The sequence below is a fragment of the Phalacrocorax carbo genome, chromosome Z (genome assembly GCF_963921805.1).
Source record: "Phalacrocorax carbo chromosome Z, bPhaCar2.1, whole genome shotgun sequence".
Lineage (NCBI taxonomy): Eukaryota > Metazoa > Chordata > Aves > Suliformes > Phalacrocoracidae > Phalacrocorax > Phalacrocorax carbo.
The window spans coordinates 14,709,845-14,736,170 of NC_087548.1; the positions used below are offsets into that span (position 1 = coordinate 14,709,845).

At 39.8% G+C, this 26,326-nt stretch overlaps 1 protein-coding gene across 3 annotated transcripts in view; it reads left to right on the plus strand.

The window, feature by feature from the left end:
• Positions 1–26,326, plus strand: part of RAI14 (retinoic acid induced 14) — an 87,329-nt gene that overhangs the window by 37,186 nt on the left and 23,817 nt on the right. For all 3 annotated transcript variants that reach the window (XM_064439650.1, XM_064439652.1, XM_064439651.1), the window contains exon 3: positions 15,926–16,056. In XM_064439650.1, coding sequence (XP_064295720.1) covers positions 15,926–16,056 — 131 coding nt within the window. The remainder of the gene's footprint in view (positions 1–15,925; positions 16,057–26,326) is intronic.

Genomic DNA, 26,326 nt, shown 5'->3' on the forward strand with positions numbered 1-26,326 from the left:
TGGCTTTAAACCATTTTTGTTCTGCAGTCAATTAAAAAATGTTGGCCTGGTGATGTATAGCTGGCCTGCTGGGTTCAAGATTACTGCCTTGCTTTTCTTAATTATCTGTGGATACTGGAGAAGGAGCAAAGAGATCACTAGGAACTTATAGCTTACAGGTTACTTGAGCACAGGGGTTCCTTTCTTAGGAATATGCTTGTTGGTGAGGTGAAGAACGGAGGAGGTTTAGCAATGCTATTTTTTTCCCTTCTACTTACCACCTCACTACTGAAGAAAAGCAGCGTCATCCTGTGTGGTTAAGTGCTTCTTTAGGCCAGTGTTTGTAGCGTGACCTGGTCCTCGTACCCATCAGGCTGTACAGACACCAGTATGTCATTGATTTTTGTTCTGCAGAGCAGGAGAGGGAATAGAAGCTGTGGTGCAAAAAGCAACAGGACTGAACAGATTTCTGTTGAGAACAGAACATGGAGTACTGGTTCAGGTTGAGGGTCCCTAGTCTTTTGGTTCCAGTAGCAGCTGTCAGTGCGTATCCAGGGAAGAGCAAGCACTGACCAAGTGTATATGACACTTCTCCATGGTACTTGTTGATCCTCATCCATCTCCCCCATATTCTTGATTTTTATTGACTGTGTATCCCACTTAACTTCCCTCTTCTTTGAGGCTGAGGCACCCTAGCCTATGCGTTTATATGAAGATGATGTTGCTATTTTGGATCATCTTTGTACTTTTGAAGCTTTTCCAGCTCTAATGCCATTTCAGAGAAAGAGACCAATACTGCACATTGGTGAACAGGTTGAATGTACAGTTGGTGTACAGTCCATAGTTATTACGTTTTCTTCTTTATGCCTTACCTGATGATTCCTAACACTTGGATTTCATAGGGATTGGACTGGGAGTGGGGAAACATGGATGCTTTTCCTGGCTCACTTGTGTAGTCACTTGGCTTCTTGTTTCTTGCTGCTTCTCTAAACATTTTTATTGATGTGGTTAAGTGTGCACGCTCTTATGGAGAAGGATACTCTGTCCTCTTTTAGTAGCTGCCAGGGCCCTGTCTCTGTTGCAGAGCAAGGTATTATTACATAGGGGGGCATTGTAACATGGTGGTTTAAAAAAGCTTTGGAGTAATTACATCTCAGTCAGTCCCCTGTAATTTTCCCTTGCTAGTTTAGTCACTATGAGAAGTGAAACTATTGCTGCTTGTCATAAAAATGACAATTTTCTTGCTGGAATCAGTCTGTTTTCCTGGTAGCCTGACTTGAGTTGTGGGTGGAGTTAAATTAAAAGTGGAGCTTTTATATACAACTGTTACACATTTACATGCTTAGTTAAGGCATCTGTGCATACCTTCTTAAATGTTGCCCTGAATATAATGAGGACCAGAGTGATAACAGGGTACTGAATGGTTACCAGTAGTTCCAAGTGATTATATGAAACATTTTAATAACTGAGTTATTGATGACTTCTGTTGTGCATATTTGGGTAATTAATGAATTGACAGCTATACTCCCTGTCACAGCTGATGGCTCTACTTCCTTCTCAGCATTTTTTTTTCATTCACCCTTTACATAACGCACAAAGTAATATTCTTTGCCACTTAGTGTGTGTGTATTCTTAGTTGACCTGCATTCTTTTCTCTTCCCTAGGTATTTTTAAAAGGGAAGTTTCTTCCGATTTGCAAATAGTCCTTTTAACTCTTTCTTTCAGGCACTTTCATGTTAATTTAGTGTCAAATAGTAATAAACCCAAGTGCATTAAAAGTTTTTAAGGCAAACTTTTTCAAAGCTGCATTGCTGCAGAAAGATGTAACAAGTAAGTAGTTAATTGTATCTATTTAGTTGGTCACTGTTTGTAACAATAATGGTTGATGCATTAATGTAGATTTTAAGAGCAATACCTATTTCTTTCCCAAGAAAAGGCTTAAGAATATGTCTTGGAGACTTATTTAAAAAACCCTGCTTATTCGTGTAATACCTTTTTAAAATAGCTAGCCAGATGGATCCAGGGAATGCTTATGCATGTCACATATGTCTAACGCCTTTCCTTCTCCTGGGACCAAACTACGTTACATCATATTTTATGATTACAAGACAGAATTTTAGTGGAACTTGGCCATATGGTTGAGTCATCTGTTCTCTTCAGTTTTGGAAGGATTATGCTAGCATCTTCAAAAGACTGTTAAATTTATTGGATTTTTTAACCCATAAAATTTGGAAATCTTCTTCTGTCTCTGGCAATGAAAACTGCCAGAAAAATTTTCAGCTTATTATTTATATAATCTTTTGCAGTTATTAACTAAGTCTGTTAAAGATGCTGTTACAGGATGCAAAAATGATGCTTGTTTGTTATTTTGGGTTTCCTATCTCATGAGACGGAAGGGAACCCCAAAGCTATGTGATGTGGATTCCTAAAAGAAACAAAAATACCATGGAACACACATTCTTTATTTTTGTCGTGACTCACAAAGCTTTTAGGCGTTATCTCTGTCTTCTTGAAGACTTAAAACCTGTTACAAATCCTTCCTCTCCCTCTCTCACTCCACCCTTTCACATAAATTATTGAAAAGTGTGTTTTGAAAAGGATGAGAACTACCCTGCTGCTGACTGGCCATTTGCTCCTGGGAACAGTCTGAATTCAGTAGTTATTCATTCATAGTTGTGGCATTAGATGCACTCCAGAGAATCCAGCGTAGCCTTGGTGTGCAGTCTCAATGTTTGAATTATATGTAAAGAGAACGTGATGGGAAGTGTGATTAGGCATATTTGTCAGGCTGCCCTACTTGTAAGTAGCAAAGGGGTAGGGTGGCTTTAGGGAAACATTTTGTAAGATTTATATTATTACTAGGTATTTCTCTGTCATGTCAGCCCCTCCATGGACCCTGGCAAAGAGGTTATGGCTGAACCAGGGATGTTTTTTGATGATGGGAAAGGGGCTGGTAGCCCAGCAGACCCACTTACTTTACATGGGATTGTGCGCTCTGACACCAAAGAGACTCTGGGCACTGTTCTGCCCTTCAGGGTTTTACGCTTTGTGCATATTTCCATGGTAGATTTTTAATTTGCAGCGGCTTTGTTCTAGGAAGGTGAAAATCTCGATGTTGTTGAGCTGCTGGGCTTTCGTATTGTAGAAAACTTGTGTGGATCTTGTGAAGAAATCAGAATATAAGCAAGGCAACCTGAAGTAGGGTTTCTTGATCTTGATGTAGCAGCAACGGTATTCCTTATGCAGGGGTGGGGTTGGGGTCAAGACTACAACAGGCAAACGGTTGGCAGCAGTCATCTCTGATAAGAGAATAGTGACTTGATGGTAGTGGCATGCAAATATAATCCAGCCTAGAAGTAATTAATAGGAGCCAAGTGAATCTTTAATTAAAAAAAACCCCAAACAGCAACAAACAAACAAGGTCTGTTTGTGACTTCTGTCATCTTCTGTGAATAATCCTAGCATGTTTGTTGAGGTGCAGGGTATCCAAATCAGCAAGAGCACTGTAGCAATAGCACTTAGTGCTCTAGGAAATCCCACATGGATAAGAATATTCAGATGAGAATGGGAGGGTTATTCATGTGTAGACTGTCCATTGATACTGAGTTGGAGTAGTTGTACCAGGCAGCAGATAGCTCAATCACTATTCAAACAGGCAAAAGGTAAATCCCAGCACTAACCTGAGGCAGCCAAAACTGATTTTCCACAGGCTGCCTGGAGGGATGGTGTGCCAGCTGTGGCCCTGATCAGATGAAAGGTGAGGCCATTCATGCCTGCTAAAGAGAAAATCTGCATAAGGGCTGTGCATGTTATTTTTAATCCCTGTAGAGAAACAGGGCTCCTTCTGCACATGAGGCCTAAGGGAAAGACTCAGGGTGAGCACCTGCTTGCTCTTTATTTTCTTTTACTTAAGGCCTGCCATGTGTTGGCAGTTATGTTCCACATACAGAGAGTCTGATGCGTAAAAGACTTGTCTGATTCTTAGTGCATGTGATGTGGAGGATAAACAATGTGGGAAGATGTGGTTGTGTGAAATCTCACATGCTCTTCTCTGGCTGCTGAAGCGGATTTTATTTTCATGAAAAACAATTGCTTACTTTCCCAATTTCTTAAGTCCAATTGGGAATGTATCTTAGGTATAACTTTCCTATGACTCTTGGATTATCCTTCACTGCACCCATGGAAGTAAAAGCAGCTAAGCTTAGCTTGCTGCTTTAATATTTGATTTTGGAGACTGACAAATATTAGATACAGAGGTCAAACCATGGCACAAATCAGTGGCCTCATGAAGATCAGACAGATAGTGAAACTTTTTTGCCTTCTTTTGTAGTCATGAAGTACTTTTGGAGATTGAGTTGAGCCCTTCAAGACTCCAAACAAAATAATTTCTTGGAATCAGGATTTGTCTCTGTGTATGCACCATGTTTTTTTTGGCTTTGCCATGGGTTTCAGAATAGAGGGCTATAACCCTCTAACAGTGGATATGTCCTTTACAAGAATGACAAATTAAACTATAAATAGACTTTTTCTGCTCTGAATAATTTTGATATTTTAATACCTATTTTGTTACAAATTTTGAAATTCTATTGCTTCCTACAATGCCCTTCTAGTAGGTGTAAAAATAATTTGAAGTGGTTTTAAGAAAAACCATCTAAGATGTTTTCTGGCGCTTGTAGAGGATATTAAGATGGTGGAACTTTGTCAAGTAATCTACTTCAGTCTTGCTAGTAGAGGGAAAATAGGGAACAGCTTTCATTATGAGCTATGATATCATGTAGACATTTGTAATACAAAAATAAGGTGCCGTGCTGGCTGGTACCTTATGAATACATCTTACAGCAGTAGATGTGCTGATCACTTAATGTAATCCTGGAGTGTGCAATTCTGCTTGGTGTTGAATTTTTTTTTCTTGTCTGCAGTCTTCATAATTAGCCTTTGTGTGTCAGTTCCCGTCTGCAGAATAATGGGGAGGAAAAAGGGCAGGGGCTCTAAACTTAATGAAAACCAGCTTACTATGCAGAAGTGGCAAGATAAGCAATGTTTGGAGAGGTTTAGCAGTAGACAGGAGGAAAGACGGATGGAGCCATGGGTCTAAAGTGCCAGTCCTAGTAAGTGAGGTAATGTTGCAACTGAGTGGGTTCCAGCACAATGCGTGTTCATTTGCCCATCTGGAAGCAAGAAGATCCATCAAGTGCCTGTGTTCTCTGACTAAATTTACTAGTTAACAGAAACTGGAGGGTGTTACTAAAAATCTAGGTAGATGCAGTCAGCTCAGGTACTCATACCAAGAAATAAGCGTTGATGAATTTATAAGCAGTCCACTAAGGAAGTGGTATGTGTATGGCATTGAATATTGAAAGCTAACAGGCTGTTCCTGTCACTATCTCTAACCAGAGAGTTCAGATGTACACTCAGGTCATTAGGCACACTCTGATATTCCCAGACCATTGTGTCTAACACAGTATTGAGGAATACAAGATAGTCAACACAATAGCTGAATAAACAAACTTTGCTTGCATAGTTGGCATTGTCCTTGTACCTTACAGCCTGCTTACCACTGACATATACTTACCAGATGAAAGGTGCGATTAGATTGTCCAGCCAGTTTAACTTTAAATCTCATTATTTCCTTTTCCCAACTGACTGTGAAGCAGTTGTGCAGCAGAAATACTGCAAACTTGAAAGACCTTATGTTAGTTGCTATTTGACCTTGATACATAGCTAAAATATGTAGATTCAGTAGTTCTTCAGTCCTAAAACTTTGTTAGAAAGCAGTCTTTTTGGTGCATCTCGTGCTGATGATCAGTTTCTTGTTTACATATTTTTAAGTGTAAGGAAAACCTGAGGATTCTTAGTGGTCCTTGGTTAACCATTTGACAAGCATGGGATTGTTTTTTTTTTTAAGGCTGTGTTTTGACACCCCATGGATTTTTTTGAAGGAAGGAGCTGCCGTGTGTCCAGCAGTAAACAGTAGTCCATTAGATGTATCCTAGTTTCAGTAACATTTACTGGGTAATTTCATTATTAGAACAGTCATCTGAATTCATTGTAGCTCAAATCTTTAGAACTATGAGAAAAGGTAGAACAATGGGAGATGGTCACTTCAAACAGGATTGACTTAGCTTTTTTATTTTTAAAAAGTCCCTTGTGGTTTTTTCCTGTGTTAAGATAAACTTTGTTTCATTTATACAAATATACATAATTAATTCTTGGCTATACTTTAATCTGTCTTATTGAGAATGATCGGTTGCATGTGGTGTGGTTACTGCTATGTCCTTTGCTATCTCAAAGTAAAGATAAATCTCCATTTGCTGTGTTGGTGATGTGTGAGGTGATAAACAATGGGCAGTAGCTGGACTCATTGCCAATGCTCTGGGTGTATGTTACTAATGATTTAGATGTAGTTTTTCTTATTTTGGTCTAACGCCTTGCATGTTATGAGCTTTTTGCTTATCACTTTTCCTTTATCTCCTTTGGAATGAAATTCATTACGTGAAAACATCAGTAATTGCTTAGAAGAAAATAGAAGCTCTGGCATACCTAGCTGTGATGTTAACAGGCAATCTCACTGTTCCTCAAATGCGAAGATTTGATTTCTTTATCTTGTTAAAAGGCTTAAAAGCAGCATCTGAAGGAGAAATACGTCGTGGCCTTTACTAGGAAGTGAAACGAGCAGCAGCTTGCATGAGCTGTGTGCCTCCCAACCCCCACAGAATTCCAACATGTGCCCCTAAGCTCACTAGATGTGGGCCAACCATTTTCCTTGGTGGACTGTGTCATGCTCTCTTGGCCTCCCGTGCAGACTTCACTTTCTTACCCTTACAGAAATGAAATCTTACAGCTGAGTTATGAAAAGGTCGCTTATCTATGCTTTCTTAACTGTGCAGATTCCCTATGCTGATCGTATGGTTACTCTGCATTTAAAGCCTGATTGAAATTGTGAAACCAAGCACAGGTTTGTAAAAATAAACAAAAAAAAAGCCAACCAAAAAACCCCCAAACCCAACAAAAAAACAAAACCAAGCAACTTACTAACAAGAAACAGAAATAACTCAGCAAAACAGCAACCTCTTAAATGCATTTCTTTCCGTTTTCATTTCCTTCTTGAGTGTTCTTGAAGCACAGCTCACAGCCTGCTGCAAATTCCAGTCATGATTTAAGCAAAGACCACACTAACCTTTTTCTACAACTTTCTCCCTGACAGACACAAACTCGCAGTCTCAGATGACTATTTCAGTCAGGTCATCTTTCCCCTTCTCTGCTGGTGAAAGACCCTTTCATTTCTCAGCATGTAGTCCCCTTTTGCCAGGAAAGTTTCCGGGCAGCCCCACTGATTGATAGAAGCGCCCTGCTGAGTGACTTGCTGTTCAGTGGCATTATTCTGGGGTTCAGCATGAAAAAATGGTTTGCTTGGATAATAATAGCTTCTTTATCTACAGAAGCTACCCAATAAATGGGTAATTATCAGTGTTTACTGACAATCTACCGTTAGTCTTTTGTTACCATTCCTTGTTCTTTCACTGCAACTGCTTCCTGCCTTCCCCATGGCGCTTTTTATCTCCAGTTCAAATGGAATTCATGGTCTGACACAAATAGTCTCCAGTGTCCAAGAGACATCATGCACTTTGTGGGGCCAGTTACCCCAACTAGGCACAGTTGCTCAAGAAGCAAGAGGAGGGCAATGGGTTAACACTTCTGGTTGTAAAATGTTCACTGGTTACTTGCATTGCCACTTGTTTCCACCTCTAAAGAAATGCATGTGTAAGGTCTGTGAGCTGAAAATGTTTTGTCTTCTTATGTAAATATAAATAATATTATTAGCCATCAGTCATCTAAGACAGGGAACATGGATGGCCAAGCAAAGCTGGAAAAGACTATTTCTGTTGTAGCAATTAGTGATATTTAGATAATATCATTATGAATTACTTTCAAAGCCATTGTCACACTTTCCTCTTTGACAACTTAATTAGAGGTTAAGACCTTACTTGTGGTGAAGTTAATGAACTTTTGGCATGGCCTTCAGAGTGCTGCCTCAGTGGACCGTGGTGCAGCAGAGGTCAGTGTGCAATGCCACTGGTGCTACATATGCACCACGGGCAGACTTCAAAAGGTCCAGGAGAGAGCTGTAGCCACAGCAATTGAAAGGGTCCTAGGAGGCAGCAGCTCCTGGCATCTGCTAAGCCTTGAATGTCCTAGGAAATGCTGCCTCAGAGTTGGATAAGCTGTTGCTGATAATCTCAACAACATCCCGCCCCTCTGTGAGGGAGATTTCCACTTCCACCACACAAGTTTGCTACTGGCAAAAACAATCTCTAAATTGAGGATGGGAGGCAGTGAGAGGTATAGGCTACTTACCCACATACCACTGACTCCTAGGTTATAATGTTTTCAGATCAGCCATTCTTTTGAGAAAAGCCATCATCTGTTGTTTTAACTTTGAGGGTTGTTTTGTCTGGAGAATGCATTCCCTTATATAGGATTGTTCTGGTTTTTAAGACTCTCTTGGGAAGTCCAGCACATGCGGACTTTTCATGGATTACCTTGTGATGCAGCAGTGTTCAGTATCTTTGCCATGCAATTGTTTGTGACGCCAGTCTTGAAGTATTCCTTTCCTTTTCAGACAGTGAGTTGCTGAGTTTGAAATTATCAGGAATTTCAATTTGCTACTCAGCTTTCCTGCAGTTCTGATTTCAGTGGAGATAACATAACTCTGTCTCCAGTAGGTTTGCAACAATGCAAGGTCACTTAAATCATCTCCTGTAGCCTGCATGCCAAAGATAAAGAAACAAAGTTGTTGTCCGGTTAATGTTTGATCAGGTCTTTGCACATGGAAAACAGTGTACCAGTGCTAAGTAGCGCTATCACCTCTTGTTATATGTTATTATTTCTTGCATGATGTTTACTGGTAATCTCAAAGGCAACTGAGGCTTAATATCCTGATGCAGTGTTGATGAAAAAAGAATGGGTACCTTTTATTAAAGATATCTTTTAATTCTTGAGCTTCTCTTCTGGAAAGGAAAATGTTCATTTTGTGACAGAGAAAACAATGTGTAAAAATAGGTAGGGCAAGCTTTAATGTTAAAAAATTGGCTTTGAGATGAAGGTTTCGCTTTGGACTCAAAAACAATCTGTCAACTTCTCAACACACTGTGATCCCAATGATGAAGGATTTTTACTGGGCAGATTCAGGCCCAAGGGTATGGTTAACTGTTTTATTAGTATCTTGTAACCACAGAATAATCTTGGGGTTTGCAGAGGAAATAACCTGTGCATAGAAGAAGCTTAGGGGAGACACACGGTGGGCAACTGTCAGTACAATTAGCATCAGTAACAGCTGCCAAAATGTGTGTGTGTGTGTGGCTGATGGAAGTGCAGTTCTGAGAGTTCAGCCTGACTGGATGGTGATCATTGAAGGTGTTGTGAGCACAAAGGTTGTCTGCATTTGTGCCCTTTTTAATCACTAATCATAAACTGATAGTGTAAATCAAGTAAAATTGGTTCTCTCCTGCCCTTTGCCTCACTCCTTTAACCTTGAACAGGCAGTGCCCTGGGCAGTAGTGGCTTTCCATCCCAAGCATGGCTAGCTCTTTCCTGCCAACTTCTTTCTCAGGTTCCTAAATGTTTAAATCTGGAAAATGCTTAACTGTTACCAGAGAGATGCTTCTGAGTGAGGCCATACAGCACAGTTTCCTATCTGAAAAAAAAAACCAAAACACCCAACCAAAAATTAAGACTAAAGAATATGCTTGAGACGGGTGTTAAATTTCAGTCAGAAATTTCAACCCAGCTCTGCTAAGCCACTTGATGTTTGGATTTTGGCTTACCACTCCTTCAGCTGTCACTGTTGTATTTAGTTTCCTTGCTTCAGCATGGCAGGTAATTGTTGCAGTTTGGGTATATTAGGGATGATGAATTATCTGATCCCCTGCATAATTATACTACTGTTAATACAAAGAGACTGGCTCGTTCCAGGCATGACTGAAAATTTCTTATTTTATCAAAAAATTTTCACTTCTTGAGCTTTGATTGGTTTTACTTTATCTCTTCATACGTAATGCCCATCATTGCTACCTAAACTGAATGGTATACATATGTTTAAAAAAAAGAAACGACAACAAACCAACCCCACCCTACCGCCCTGCCAAAAAAAAAAAAAAAATCACCCCAAACCTGAAGAAATACTGAGTGGAGTACTGATTCTGTTACATGAAGCTGAAATGTGTATTTCATCTGCTGAGCTTTGCATGTGTTCACAAACCATTGTTATTACAGAATGTTAATTGTTTGAAGGAAGGCTGTTGATAACTGTTTGGCATGTCACCTACAGAATGGCGGTGGAGTGGAGATAAAGAGACCCCACATGTGCAGTCTGTTCCAGGATCAGATTCTTCAGAATTAATTACATGCATGTGTTTACTTTTACACTGAGCTGCTCAGGTTTTTTATTTGCATGCTACATGTATAGCACCATGTGTCATGCTATACTACTCAGTTGGCTATCTTGCATATTTGCAACACTCTGAATCAAAACAAGCGGAAACCCCAAAACCTTAGCTTTATTGCTAATGAAAAGTAACTGCTCAGCTACACGAGTCTGTTATTTTTGTTGCTCAGGTGCTGTACTAAAGAGATTTTCCTGAAGACCATAGTGCTTCTCTGTGTTAACCTTCAGTTTGATGTGCCCCTGCATGGGTTTGCTCAGAATGATGCATGTCTAGGCATCTCTGACATAAGAGGAAACATTCATTTGTATCACCTGAAATAGTGGTAGTAACAGGACCAACACTTCCCAAAGGCTATTTGGTGGATAGTGCCGTGCTACTTGGATGAAATGTGAAAGTTGAACCAGTGGTTGTAGATAAAAGCAAGGAGTCAGTGCTGAGGAGCCTTGTGATAGAAGGTGCAGGATGTGGCATGGGGCAGCTGAAGAAGGGGCTGTGCAGAAATATTTGGGCTGCCTGGGTAAGTGGAATGGGGTAGTTTGTGGGGTTGCAGTAGAGAAAGCTTGATGCAGTGGGTTTATGAAGTTAAGGTCTCCAGTCCTCTACCTCAGACTTTCCAGTACACTTGGCAGAACAGAGCATCTCTCACGTGCATGTTTTCCAGGAGAAACAGATGCTGATAGTACATGATGAATGGCACATCAAGTTGGTTTCTGCACTGACCTATATTAACCATGGCTGTGAGTACCCATGTTTTGCATCATCCCAGCAGAAGTTATCTGCCAAGTCTTTGGTGGATGATGAGTGTGACCTGTGGGGTCAAAACTGGGCTAATATTACAAGAGATTCAGAAAACATATGTAATGCAACAGTCACTGCCTCTGTTCAGAGATCTGTATTTTCTGATCTGCTCTGGGCAGCAGAGGCTATACAATTTTTGATTACATGAGGCACTGTGAGAGCCCTACTGACTTAAATGCTTCCTACTTGCTTGCAAGTCCTGGGTAGTGTCTTTCTGGGTGTCATATATATTTTCCTTCCTTCTAGGTTTTTTTTTTTTCCTGTAGTGGATGGGTAGTAGGGCTATAGTTCTCTATTGGAATGGATGTTTTAGAGAGTCCACTGCATGCCATTTACTTTATTAGCTGTACCTTTAACTTCTGGAATGCATTGTACAACGCTGGTGTTTTGAACACAGTGGGGAAGGAAAAACCTGTTCAATCCTATCAGAAGAATACTTGAGCAACAGTTGATGCCTGCGTAGTTGTTTCTTCTGTGTGGACAGATTTATCCCTAATTTCATTTTGAAAATAAAATGAGGTCTGTAATTAGGTTTATATAACTTGCATTATAGTTATATATGTATAATTTTGAGAGACCTTCGATATAAAATTGGCATTTCATCTACAATAATGACACATTTATTGATGGCATAGAATGGCATCTTTATAGCTTTAATGAAAAGATGCATAAATTTTATGTGGGCAATACAGCATGATGGCTTTTAAACGTATTACGTAGACCACAACTGTTTTAGTTCCTTAATGAGCATAATGCTGCACAAAGATGAAGGGTAACTGCTTGTATGCCTTTGTTTTCCAGGTTCAAAACAAAATTGCTGATACAGTCGTGTTAAAGTTGTTATACCATCAGTAAGGAAATCTGAAAACATGCAATTGGTAGAACTAATATAAGTGGATTAGGTATGTGGCAGTCTTTAAAATTATTCATTCCTTTAACAACTCTGAGTCACAGTGTGTAGAAGAGGAGACACCAATTACATATGGAACTCAAAGCAGGGGTCTAAAATGACTACCAAGTACAGATCTTCCTATCCTAGCCTTCAGCCCCTACCACTTTGCTCTAAGCAGGAAAAAGAATTACCAGCTTGACATGAAAAATAAGGAAATGTACACTGATAGCCTTTCCTTGACACTGAGATGAAGCTGATAGAACTGGTTTCAGGGTCCCTGTGAGAAATTGTGCTACTTAATGGTTTGTCCAACTTTGGTTTTGTTTTGTTCTTAAATAAGAGGGAATCTCTTTAGCTGCACAGATGAACATGAGCCGGCAGTGTGCTCAGGCCGCCAAGAAGGCCAATGGCATCCTGGCTTGTATCAGCAATAGTGTGGCCAGCAGGAGCAGGGAGGTGATCGTGCCCCTGTACTGAGCACTGGTGAGGCCGTACCTCGAGTACTGTGTGCAGTTTTGGGCCCCTCACTACAAGAAGAACACTGAGGTGCTGGAGCGTGTCCAGAGAAGGGCAATGAAGTTGGTGAAGGGTCTGGAGAACAAGCCTTATGAGGAGCGGCTGAGGGAGCTGGGGTTGTTTAGTCTGGAGAAGAGGAGGCTGAGGGGAGACCTTATTGCTCTCTGCAACTACTTGAAAGGAGGTTGTAGCAAGGCGGGGGTCAGTCTCTTCTCCCTAGTAACAAGCAATAGAATGAGAGGAAATGGCCTCAAGCTGCGCCAGGTTGGGTATTAGGAAAAAATTCTTCACCTAAAGGGTTGTCAGGCATTGGAACAGGCTCCCCAGGGAGGTGGTTGAGTTTCCATCCCTGGAGGTATTTAAAAGAAGGGTAGACGTGGTGCTTGAGGATATGGTTTAGTGGTGGACTTGGCAGTGATAGGTTGGCAGTTGGACTCGATGTTCTTAAGGGTCTTTTCCAACTTTAATGATTCTATGATTCTATGAATCTGTGATAGGTAGGAAGGCATTTTTTAAATGAGGCATCATCACATCTTTCTTCAATTGTGTTTCTGTGTGAGTGTGTATTTTTTGTTACCAAAAGGGCATGGTTGAAAACTACAGTAAAGATGAATTAAAATCTGTCATATAAGAGGCTAATACCGTATGTCATAAAATGTTTTACTGTTAACATGAACATGGCCTCATTCTGCAACATTGGGGTCACTTTCAGGACACTCCAGACTTCCCCATTCAATATCTATAGATCTCCTAGGTGCAGCTTCCACACTAGATAAATACTGAGGGGTAATTTGGGACCCAGATGTGTTACTTTGTCTTGGAACTGGGCTGTTAATAATAGTGTAATTATGAGCTGGGATATAGTTGTCACAGCAGCTTGTCAAAGGGGAAATTGACTCTTGATTCAGTTCTTTCTTAAATTTGGGAGTTGGCATTACTGTGCTTACTTGCTTGTTCCATAATAGTGGGTTTTGGATTATATGTCAATAATGTTTTGATAGCTGAATATTGAAGGAATAGCCATTAAACTGCTTCTTGAAGACATGGCCATTTTTGTACTAAAACACTGAATGTTCTTCTGAAAGCGGTTCTGCCAAGGATTTTCAGCAGGCCTTAGTCTTAACATTTTCCTGTAGCTTATTCTGATTCATGTTTCAGAAGTAAAATGTTTCAGGTCATGAGAAAATCTTAAATTAGGTGTTGTAGTCCTTTTCCACAGTACAGGTTAATATTGGGTTATACATGGTGGGAGAGTATAAATTGTCAAGTTACTGCCATCTCCTTCCTTCTTTTCCAAGATTTAAAATACACACGAAAGAAAAAAAAGAAGAGGCAAGAGTTAAGTGCTACCAATGCTTTACAATCTCGGTGATTTGTGGGTAAGGGTGATTCATCAAATATCCTATATTTAAATACCTTATACAACCAAATAAGAAAAAACACAGAAACAGGACAAACTCAAAAACAAAAGGCACAATATGCTGGTCAGACAAACAGTGTTAACTTTTGAAGGATATTATTTACAAGTAAGATACGATTTTTTAACATCTGTTTTTAATACTAGGCTCCCTTGAAAGCATGAAATTCCCCAAATGAAGAATACGCAACCAGTTTCATTTTAGGTGGAGCCTGCTGCTTCACTGGCCCCTCATTGTCATGGAGTATAAATATTGCTAGGGGAAAGAGTTTTCTTTGCTGATGTAATTAATGCACTAGAGGCTACAGAGGTTTATTCCAGTGCTATAAGAATAAAGAATATAACCTGCTGGATGTGCATTTACCTACCCGTCACACCAGTGCCATAACAGACTGCAGTTGCTCTTTGTCTTCTGAGTGTTACTTTCTTTGGCAGAGCTGCCATTCAGACCCCTGGTTCCAGGTGGTGGTGTTTCAACTCCTGTCTGCTCTCCCGCTCAGAGTTCATGCTCCCTAATGGTTTTTTTTTTTATTTTTTTTTTTAAATAGCTAGTAGTCAGGAACCCTTTCCTCCTGCTCTGGCTTTCAGGGTGTGCACAGCCCATGAAGTTAGTTCATTCCAGCGTGCACCTCATACACTTTTCCGCACAAGTCCAGACAGAAACATTGAACTTTTTGTTCAGCTGGGGGCAAACACGTCTGTGTAGAGCATCAGGACAAAGTGGGTTTTTTAAGTTAAGTATTTCTCAAGGAGTGTATTAATATGAATTTAGTCATTCCAAAAGCTGTGTAGAAATTGAGTGCTGATGAATAGGCAGTCGTGCTGTAGATGAGCTGACTGATGTCAAAGAGAAAGCCACAGTCTGTTGAAGATAACTTGCCTGAGTGTTGCAGGGTGCTACCACTAATCCAAATGCAGCTTTTAATTGTACCACATTGCTCTTCCTGAGGACTGAACCCTGTTGTTGGTCCAGACCAGAAGGCATGAATGCAATTTTCAGTCCTTTTCCAGAGTTTGTTTTGCTGTGATCACATGGGTTACAGAAGGTTAACCGTCCTCTGTTTTCTTAGTATCTTGCTAGATCCAGCTTGGAGGTCTGGTAGAGGAAATAGGTCATGTCCTGAGAGTTCAGAGGGGGAGGGAGAATCATCATGTTAGGAATTAGTGTCCTTTCCCTGATTCAGCTGAAGAGAAAGAACAAAAAGACATGGTGGATTAAGTTTTGAAAGATATAAATGTAGGGTGGTTGTCTTTTCTTTCAGCAGCACTAGGGATGTGCCATCTACCTGAGTGGTTGATCTGGGTTTTTTTTTTAAAGGCAAAGATGGGGGATAAAAGGTCAGTAAAGCTAGCTGTAGTCTGCAAAGGGCAGTCTCTTAGCCTGTTATCTCTACAAAGTGTGAGCTGGGAAGAGCCTTAAATATGGAAAGTTTGGTCTGGCCTGTGTGATAGGGTGGGGTGTAAATCAGCTGAGGCACCTCATTGCTTATCCACATGATGTATGCGATGGAGGTCCGATAGGGCCAGTGCAGCTCCAAAATAGAAACCAGGACTAGACAAATGAAGGAGAACTTTTTAAAATACAATGACAACAAATGGGTTTTTTTCTTGTGCTACTCTTCTACAGAGCTTCCATGTTAGAGGCCACCTCCAGTGATCACTTAGGCTCTGGCTGGAGCCATTAAGTCCTTGGGAACCTGTGCTGCACAGCTTGCAAATTACCTTTATGAGGCTTTCTATGTGCCATTTCTTTGGATTGGCCTTTTCTTCCAGCTTTCAATGGTGATAACCATGTGCAGAATCATTCAGGAGAGCCTGGACACAGTAAGGGTACTAATAATATTTCTCCCTTTTTTTTTTTTTTTTTTTAAACTCCAGACCAACGAGTGGAATAAGAACGATGATCGGCTGTTGCAGGCGGTGGAGAATGGTGATCCTGAGAAAGTGGCTTCATTGCTGGGTAAAAAGGGAGCCAGTGCCACCAAACAAGATAGTGAGGGCAAAACCGCGTAAGTCCAACTTAAACTTGTGATTTAAGCACAAGGGAGGGGGGTAAAAAACAGCTTTAGATGTGTATGCCACTTACATAAGTTAAGAACCAGAGACCATCCTGAAAGTGAAGTTTTCTGTTTTCTTTTTAATCTGAAGCACAGTACGTTCTGGAAAGCTCCTTTCTGGTAGTCTATATTTGTAATTCAACATTTAAAATGCCATTTCAGAATCACAAACCCATTGAGGTAACTTGAAGCTGGATTGCTGGGTAGACTGGGGCCATTTTAGGAAAAAGTATTTTGGGAATTGGGTATTTCATGGCACACTGCAGACTGCACGCTCCAAAAGGCATTAATCTTTGGGGCTATTTTTTTCCCATGGACATTAGTTTAATGACATAGAAATTGAGATAAATTTTCTTGCTAATGGGTTGGTTTGAATTGACACTATGGTGACTGAGTTTTAAAACCTTGTAGATGCTAATGATTTGTGCAACTGTTCCTCGTTTTGATTGAAGTTTGGCAATGAAAGTTTTGTGTGAAAGAGGTTGCTTTTGCAGTCTCTGTATATTTCATATATAGCATTTTCTCTTCTGTTCTTGTTCTCCTGTGAATGTTCTGAATATTGGAAGGTAAAGAGTCCAGTAAGAAAATTACAGCCAAAAAGATTTCTACACTTAAACTTTCTTTCTTATGGCATAGGAAATCAATTAAATGGGTAAATGAGAAATAGGCATCCTGTGACAGAACCGAAGCCTTCATAAAGTTCTGGATACATGGGGAGAAAGGAAAACAGTTTCTAGTCTTGGGAGAGGCACAGCACAAGGCAGTTAATACCAAGTACCAAAGTTCTAATGAATTACCTCTGAGTTACATTTCTTGAGTCATGCTCTGCTTCTTGCTTGGTCTGTTTCAGTCTCCTAAGTCTGATCCATTTCTGTTCTGCATCTGAGGAAACTCAGTGATGGCAGTGACTCATAGTAACCTGCAACTTCTGCAGAAGTCCAAGTCCCCTAATTACTTCAAGCAGGCTTTCTCCACACTTTAATATGTTTTTAATTTTAGAAGGTTGCATTCCCGTTTTTTTCTTTTGAACACAATCAAAGCATGATTCCATTGAATCTTCTGAATTACAGCTATGTTTAGCATCTCATGTTTTTACAGTCAACATAACTTCAGAGATGGATTCTTAAGCTGCCCTGTATCCAGTGTAACACCTAGTTTGCAAGTTTCATATATAACTTGATACTATGAATTTTTCTAGGGAACCAACCAAGACTGAAGTTGTCAGTGAGTTTGTAGAAACCTCCTAATTCTAAGAAGTAGGATTGTTCTAACTCTAGGTATCTGGCGCAGTGATTTTCACCTTTACAGGTGATACACTTTACAGGGATACACTACAAAATTTCCCTTTTTTCCTCTCCATTTGCAACTACAAAGAAATCGATGACCATATATTTGTATCGGTGATGCTGTCACTGATAATGCAGATACAAGTACTTCTATTAATTGCTTGGAACAAATGTGAATTAGTGCTATGAAGATCTCTGCTTCTTCTTGTTCCGTATGCTCAATTGTTGTTTACTCGTTTCATTATTCCTGTGCAGTGGTTTCAAAGAAAGCTTGAGAGAGCATGAAGAAAAACAGTATTGCCATGATACAGAAATACAGTGTGTCAATTCTCATACTGTTTCCCATGCTTTGGGAAACTTAGCAGATCTGATCAGGTTATTTCTGTCTCAGTTTTGAAAAATAGAGACTGACAGGAGTAGAAACAATGACACTGATTTGGAGAGACATAGCTACCAAAGAATATCATGACCCAGAATTTTTCCCCAGTGTGGCTTATTAATAATGGCAGTGTCTTGTTTGCGTTCTTCCCACTTCACAGTCTCTTTTTAGTGTGTGCAAAACGAAGTACAGCTATCATTTCCGTACAGGTAGGCTTATTTCTCTATGTTTGCAGTGTGATGCCAGGGCTTCATTCCTGCACAGTGATTCTGGATGCCTAACGTAACTGGTTTCCCCTGTCTCAGAAGCTCTGCTTAGAGGCATAGACCCTACTGCAGTCCAGTACTGAGGTCTGATAGTGTCCTACAGAAGTATGGTACTAGTTTGTCAGCTACGTTATATGTAACATGGGAGACTCTTATGCTGGGAAAGCGCCATCTGGAGAGGTCTTTTTGAGACAGCTGGCCACCATCATGCTCAGGTTTCACTGGTTACGTTTTAGAAAGTGGTCTGCAGTGCCATGTGGGAAGGGAGCTCTTTGGATGAGAGGGATGTTGATCCGTGTGAGTATATATTGATGCATTTGTTTACATAATTAGGCTGAAGGTGACTAACCAGGAGAATGTGATGGATTCAATTATATAACAACATGCGTAATGTGATTAAAGACTTTGCAATATGCCTGAGAGCAAAAAAGGAGAAACAATTACATGTTGGCATACAGGTTTGTTAGGCCTGTCATTGTCTGTTCCATTAAGGTGTGACATGTTTCTTTTAAGATCTTTTCACTTTCATTTTTTTTGTTAATTACCCTACAAACAAAATTCTCATACTGCCGAGATCTTTATTTGAAGTATAGTAATATAATACGTTACTCTAAACAGAAGGTGGAGGGGTAATTCTAAGTGCTTATTTTAAAATCAAATGGCTTCTTAATATAAAGTGCTTGAACTGAGAGGAACAGAGACAAGAACCCAGGATTTTCTCATTTTTGTTGACTACCGTATGCATCATTCCAATGAGTCCTCTTACAATGCACTCCAGCTCTGGCTCAGTTTTTGACATAACGACCTAAATGTCGCCTCTGTACTCTTTTGTCCCTGTCCTATAGGTCCTTTTCTTTCTGGCTTTCCCACAAGTAATAAAATAGAGATGCTTAAATTAATGAGGTCTATGTACAACTAAATTTCTTAGCTAGTATTTACAGATTTTCATCAGGAGGTTTAACTCTCCAGCAGTACCTCTTAAAGTAATAAAAAATATCATTAGATAATGAAATGAGTTTTTTAAGACTTGCCTGTTTTCCACACCACCGCCCTGCCTCTGACTCAGTCCTTTCTGTAAACAATAAATCAGTTCTGAGGCCATGGAGCAAATCCACCTTTGGCATAAGTTGACACAGCCCCATTGTTGTTCCCACTTACACAGCACAGACTATTGCCAAGCACACTGGTAATAGAACCTATCTGGAAATCTGACTCTGCCATTGTAGTCTTATTCTGCCAGATAGGGGGTTTTTCCGTTTTTTTAAAATTTTCTTTCGTGTCCAGCTTCCTTAAACAACAAAACAGTGCTTTCCAGTTTGGAATTTGATCATTTAAATCACACTTAAGTTAACAAAATAAGGTTTTCAAAGAGAGCGTTTTCAGGAGTGGGTAGGATTCATTCATGTACTACACTTTCCACAAGAGCAAGTGTTCAAGTGGGCTGTTATTTAAAGAAGCTGCTGCTATTACTGAAGGGGAGCGTGGTGGGGAGAATTTTGGAAAGGATTCACAATGTATGAATGGCAGCACTTCCTTGTCCTAAAGTTATTTTTTCTGTGTGCCAGTCCGCCACTGCCATGTTTGCATGTTTCTGCAAGGTACTGAACTAGAATTAAATACTTATGGCTATTAAATGAAACAGTAGGTCTCTGTAAATTTTTTTAACTGCAATTGAATCAGTAGTTGTTTAATAAAATGAGTCTGACAATGGTATAAAACAGCTTTACAAACCTCCACAAATGCAGTCTTTTAACAAATGCACTCTTTCACAAAACTACTCAATAGCAGTTAGTAGAAATGATATATTTTCATTTGAACCAGAATGTTCATGGCTAGGAGACTGAAGCAAAAATAAATTTTGGAGCATATTCCAACCCCAGATCACATGTATATATCATGTACGTAGGACTCATTTTTCTTTTTGGATCTTATAGTATAAGGAGGTGGGGCAAGTGGCATGTGAAGGACATCAATGTTCAAAAAGTAAATCAGGTTTTAATTACCTTTGAGAGTCTTTCCTTGTACAAAATAATAATTATCTTAAAGGAAGCTATTTCAAGAATACGCACTTACTTCTGTTGTTAACACTGTTATAGTTGAGAAAGAAAAACATAGAAAATGGTTTAGACAGCCCATCTTCCAAATCCGAGAAGTCAGGGGAGCCCTGTGCCTATGAAATGGAAGAAGAATTGTATTATCCTCCCTTTCTTAATAACAAATTGCTATAAATCCTCTAGGGGACCTTTGAAATTCAGGCAGTCTCTACATTATTTTCTTGTGCATGTGTTGGGGTCCTCAGTCCTAAAACCATGCTCTAGAAGATGTTTCTTTTTTAGAGACTCTGTGTCATGTCGTAAAATTGCCTAAATGCATAAGCAGAAAAGCATACTAGCATACTGTCATTTGAAATTTGTACCAGGGTAGGAGCTGCAAGAAAGGTCTAGTGCCTGAGGATTATCACCTCTCCAGGAATGGAGTTCATTGATGTTCCAGTCACCTGATATGAGCCCTGACAGAAAATATTTTTTAATTTACTTTTATCTTGGTATTTAATTTGTGATGGTCCATATGGTCAAAATAATGTCTAGGTTTCAGAGCATGGACAAAATAAGAAAGACCACAGCAATCTCTACCTGTGCTTTATCTCTAGTCAACAGATGTCTGAAATCTGGTTCTTATTCCAGAATTTCTTGTGAAGTTTATTTCTGAGAGAGATTTGGGTGTAAAAGCTTTTGTCTCTCCAGAACTTCCCTGAAGTTCTTTTCAGGTTCAAATCCTGATTGTTATTTTTTTGTCCCACTCTCCCCTGCAACATTGTTATAAATACGATTCAATTAAGATGTTGATATTAAGTTTCCTGAAAAATTGCTTTCTACTTTAGACTGAATTTAGACATGTTAATGAAACATCTGGCCATGGTTTGTTGAAGCCATCCTTTGCCAGGATACTAAATTGGGCTAATTAACTTTCTACTACATTCAGTATAAGCCAATTGTTAACATATAGTGAGAGGAAATGTTCCTAGCTCCATAGCAGAGGAGCAATACTTAACTTTGATTTTACAATTTGGCAATACATAAAAAAAATCCACATTTCATACAAACATTACTGTATTGACAATCATGCAGGCTTTTAAATGAGATACATGGAGTGGAATTAATGTTAGTGGTTTGTTCCTGGCTCTTGACTAAAACTGTAGGCCATTTCTGATGGTTTTGAGTACGTAACCCCTCACTTAGTCTTAGAAACATGATGATCCAAGTTTTAGTTCTTAGCTATACTTTTGACAGGACTTGAAATCAACAACGTTCAGGTTCTATCATCTGCATTTTTGAAGCAATTTTTATAAGACATTTTGGTATTTTTATATCTCCATGTTATAAAAAAAAAAGTGAAGAGGCCCTCTTCTGAAGAGACAGAAATTAATGCTCTTTAGTTTGATTTCAATTACAAATAGCCTAGACTTCACTTCAGAAAAACTGAAGCTTTTTACTTTCTCTTGTTAGTGATTTTCTATATTGTAAAACACAAGTGCCACTTACTTAAAGAACAGACTCCCCCTGTCATATAAAGTTCTTTGAGCATTGAGTAGCATCCCAATGAGTTTTGCATCTTGCATGCACAGGACTTCCTGCAGATGACAGCTAGAGTTTAAAGGGGAAACAATGTCTGTAATTTCTTCTAGGAGCCAGCTTGTGTCTTCTGTTTTATACTTGCCTTTTCACACAGACTGATAGGATGGCTATTCTTAATAAACTGTTGTGTTTCGTTTTCTATTAGTAGGGCTGTCATCTCAGAAGAAAGCAAGTAATCTTCTGAAGGGCCCCTGTACACATGCTCGGATAGCCTGTGAGCTGCCCGTTCCACTCCTGCTTATGGGTAGGATCTGCCAAACCTGTAATGCAGCATTAGGCAGCTGCTGGAATTCCCTGTAAAGCAGCTCTATTCAGAGTTGCCAAATACCCAGATTTTACCAGACCTGGCCAGGTTTCAAGAAGTCTGTCAGTTGTTTGGGTCAGAGCATAGCCTAGATGGATGGAAGTTTTTGTATGCCTGGCTAGAAACAGCTGCAGCTTGGCTCGCGTGGAGGCAGAACCCGGTGTTCCACTTCCATGTGAGGAACGCTGTGGCTGTTCCTTGCACTCTTACCTGAGCTGGTAGGGGAGCATAAGGGAAGCGTGCCCCTCCTGGGTCAGGCCAGAACCAGGCTCTCTAAGGCTGGAGGGGACAGGGCTAAGGCTGCAGGGTTTGGTTTTTTGGTTTTTTTTTTTTCAGATTTATAGCTACATAATGGACTGCAGTTGTTTTACATATTTTTCAAAGATTCAGGCAACCAAATGAGCTGTATGCGTGGATTTTAATTGCACCAACTGGCTGCTACTGGCTTACAAATGTACTCTAATCTAGAAAGGGAAAAGGAACAGGCAGCCAAAACAGAGCAGTGTGCAAATGTTGGATTTATTTCTCTTTTTTTCAGCTTCAAAATGAGGTCTCAGGCAATAGACTATGCCAATGGTTGTTTATTTATTGGTCATATATCACTCTGCATTTTCTGCTGCCTGCTTTACAGGCGCATTCTGTGTTAGGAAAGTACTGACTGGAAAATGTAGGAAAGCTCTGAAGCTGCCTTTTCCTGCACATGTCTATGTTCCAGTCCTTACTCCATTTCAGATATGTGGAATCTTAAACGTTTTAATAGGAGAGTTATTCTGAAATGCAAAATAAAAATAAATTACCTTAATAATTTAAAGAGTTTATAAAAAAAAAAGTTGAGGTAATTTTAACCAGTGGTCCCCAAAGAATGTGTTACTAGTAGATTAATTACTCTAAGTACATATTATTGCATTTGGTTCATAAATCCTTTATGAAGTAAGAGAAGTTCACTTTATAAAGTTTAATAAAAAACCCAAAACAAATAGTTCTGTTGCTTCAAATATGAAGAGGTCTAAAGTATTATAAATGTAAAAGGTGCAGAAATTTCAAACACAGCACATAACCCTGAGCTATTCTTTGTCAGTGCCCCTCATGTCACATAAGGATATCCATGCTCTTTGGTTCTTGGAGCACTATATGCGGTTCTTAAGCTTTGCTGAACTTCATTGCAACAAAACTATTTTCTTTAGATTAACTTTTACTCCGTTGTTCTCAGCCTTGCCAGCATTTTCCTGGCCTCTTGTTATGCTAACATGGTTTTGGATTTCCTTGCTCTAATTTCATGGTTTTTCATGTACTAAGGTGGTTATTAGCATTTGCAGGCCCATAGGCAGCAGTACCAAGTGGGTTGTGTTGGAGGATGAACTTCAAGGGAGATGCTAGTCTTTGCCCTTGTTGTTGGGCTTAATTTTAAGTTTGAACTCTCTTCCAGCCTTGCAAGAAAGCACAGCAGACGGCTAGCTGGTTTTACTGAACTCGAGAAGGAAGTTATGTTGACCTGGGCACATCCATGGCATCCTCAGGGATCTCACCCTATTCTAAAAAGATGTTTTGTTAGCAGACATATATATGGAGAAGCTAACTGTGCACCCCTTTGGGCTTTAGATGTGGGATGTGTGTTTAAAGAAACTATCAGAAGGAATTTTACTTACTCCTCTGCCTTCCTTCGTCCTTCTGAACTTGGCTGTAGAGGCGCAAGCACGCTGCCGCTGCTGGCATTTCTAGGCTCTTTAAAGCTTCTTGAGACTTTCATTGTTCATTGCACTTTGTCCATTTTCCTACTCTACAACACCAAAAATAAAAGTAGTATTTCAAAACTTCAGAGTTTTCTGTCAACACCTAGGAGCGCCCTGAAGCTTGCCCTTGGCAGAATCTCTGTTGCAATTTGCTGACATTAGTTATTGAAGGACTTTAAAAATGGACACTCTGCAGGAAACTTCATATGATAAATCTAAATTGTGAGCACTTATGTTTACAATTAATGGTACATGGAAGAAAAGTCTATACATTTCAGACTTGAAGTGGGAGTTTGTGGTAATGTGGTAATAGAGTTTGCCAAAGAAAACTGTGTATGAAAATGGAACTGCTGGAACACAACCTGAGAATGAAAACTATAAAGCTTCTGGGGATCCCAGAAATCTCTCTGAAGAGCAGCTGGGTGGATATTTTTGCTGAGTTTGAAGGCTAAAATCAGGAGCCTGTAGCTTGCCAGCTCCTGTGTTGCATGATGCAATTGCTTCTTTCCTATTAAGAAAACAGCCATTCAGCAGGCTTGCCTTTTATTAATGTCCTATACCTCGAGGTGTGTATGATTGAAACAAGACTTTTTATGCTATGAGGCAAAGCTGGAAACTTTATATGAAAACTGTGTGTGTTTGGGTTTTTGGTTTGTTTGGGATTTCTTTTTTTTTTTTTTTTTTAAACTGTTCCAGAATATCTGCTAATGCAGAAGTGGTATGTAGGGTTTTTGCCAGAGGGTTTGGTGTGTATTGGGGGAGGGCAGATGCCATCTCATGTTTAAATCGAAGATAGGAGAACACAGGCTGTGTGCATCACTTCACTCTACATTGGCTGGTGATAAGGGGGAGAGGGGAAAAATCTCCCACAGCTCCTATAGTAAATCCATGCCTGCCTTTGTCAACTTCTTAAAATCTTAACCTGCCTGCACTCCAGAAGGTGTCAGCAGCAACTCATTCACTGAATATCTTAAAACTCAGAATACTTAATTTTCTCAGTTTGTAATGGTGCCAACTCTGGCTTGAAAACAAGATGTATTTCCTGTAACTGTTTTACAGAATCTGATTTTTGCACTCTTGTGGCTGCATGCATGTGTGTGACAGGATCGTGACACGTGGCTTTCATGGGGAAACATTAATGGTTTTATTTTAGGTTTAAGGTGAAATTCTGTTCCCATTCCTTCCTTTGCACTGACAGGGTGGATGCATCTGTGACTGTGTGATGAAACAGTGGAAGGCAGCTTTGGTTTTCAGCTGGTGGTGGTCCCTGTATCAGCTCACCAGCCACACAGGTACCTACCTTCATGTGCTGCTGTAAGGCGAGGAAGAAGCAGAACCAGGCAGGCACTGCTCATAGAAGCGTAATCCTTGCTAGAACAGACAGTTACTGCTTTGCTCAGAGCCCTGTCAGGGTTGGCAAAGGCAGAACACACCTCTAGTTTCAAGATCATTCTGGGCTTTTCCCAATCTTTAAGTCTAAAGGTGACAGTTTTTCCATGACTTAGATTCAGTATGTGTCAAAAAAATTTTATTTAAAAGGCTAACTTTCATCATTGTTTTTATGCTGATAAACTCTCAAACGATTCACAGAAAAGTAAACTGTATTCTTCTCTCATTACTGGTCATCGTGCTACATGCTACAGTAGACCACACAGGAATTCCTCCTCAATGACAGCAGGCACCTCCTTCATGCGCAGGATGTGCTGCTTTGGTGGTACTCACGGCCTTTTCTCCTCCAGGTCAGGTCTCGGGCACTCTAGCACTTCTGCCACTCAGCCTGTCGTGCAGAACAAACAAAAGCCAGATATCTTCTCATCTATTTATTTTTGCTGCTGTTATTGAAGTGGAGATTGAGGCTTTGAGGGGTAATAGACACTGTAAGCTAGGTGCTGCCTCTAAAACGTGAAAAAGCTCAAGTCAGTGCAGAAAATCAGCCAGGTTATCAGTGGGTCTTTTTCTGACTGAGATAACTAGCAGATTGCTTGCCTGTATGATCTGGTAGCAGCAAAGCTTGAATATCTTCCATTTCTTTTTTTTTTTTTTTTTTTTAAGTTAGCATTACAAAGACTCCAGGCAGCTCTGTATCTTTATTTTATCAGTCTTGTTTGTTTGTGTGAAGGTATTGGTCAGTCGGGAAACTATAAATCATCAAACTGTTGGCAGACAAGTGAGACTTTTTAAAAGTCAACAAAGAGTTGACGTACATTAGAAAATGAAGAAGAATGATCTGCCTTGGGGAGGGATGTTTTTACTCAAAATAAACCTTGGCAATGAGTGTATGTGAGTTCATAGTGTATTTCAAACATTCTTGCACTTAAAATATTTTCAGAGCACTCAGATTAAAATGGCAGAGAACAATAGTATTATATGCTTGCATATAAGTTTGACTTTATTCCACGTTTGTCATAAAAGAAAATAGCAAATACAATACTCGCTTAGCATCTATAGTTCAGCCAGGTTCTTTATTTGCTTTGGATTTTGGTAAGCAATGTGTCAGACCACTTTCAGGCCCTGGAGAATATCTGTGTTACAGAGAATGCTAATTCTGCCTCAAAAAAAAAACCTCTGGAGCATGACCTTGCAAAACAGAGATGGAGCCCCGTTATTGGGTTTAATTTTCTC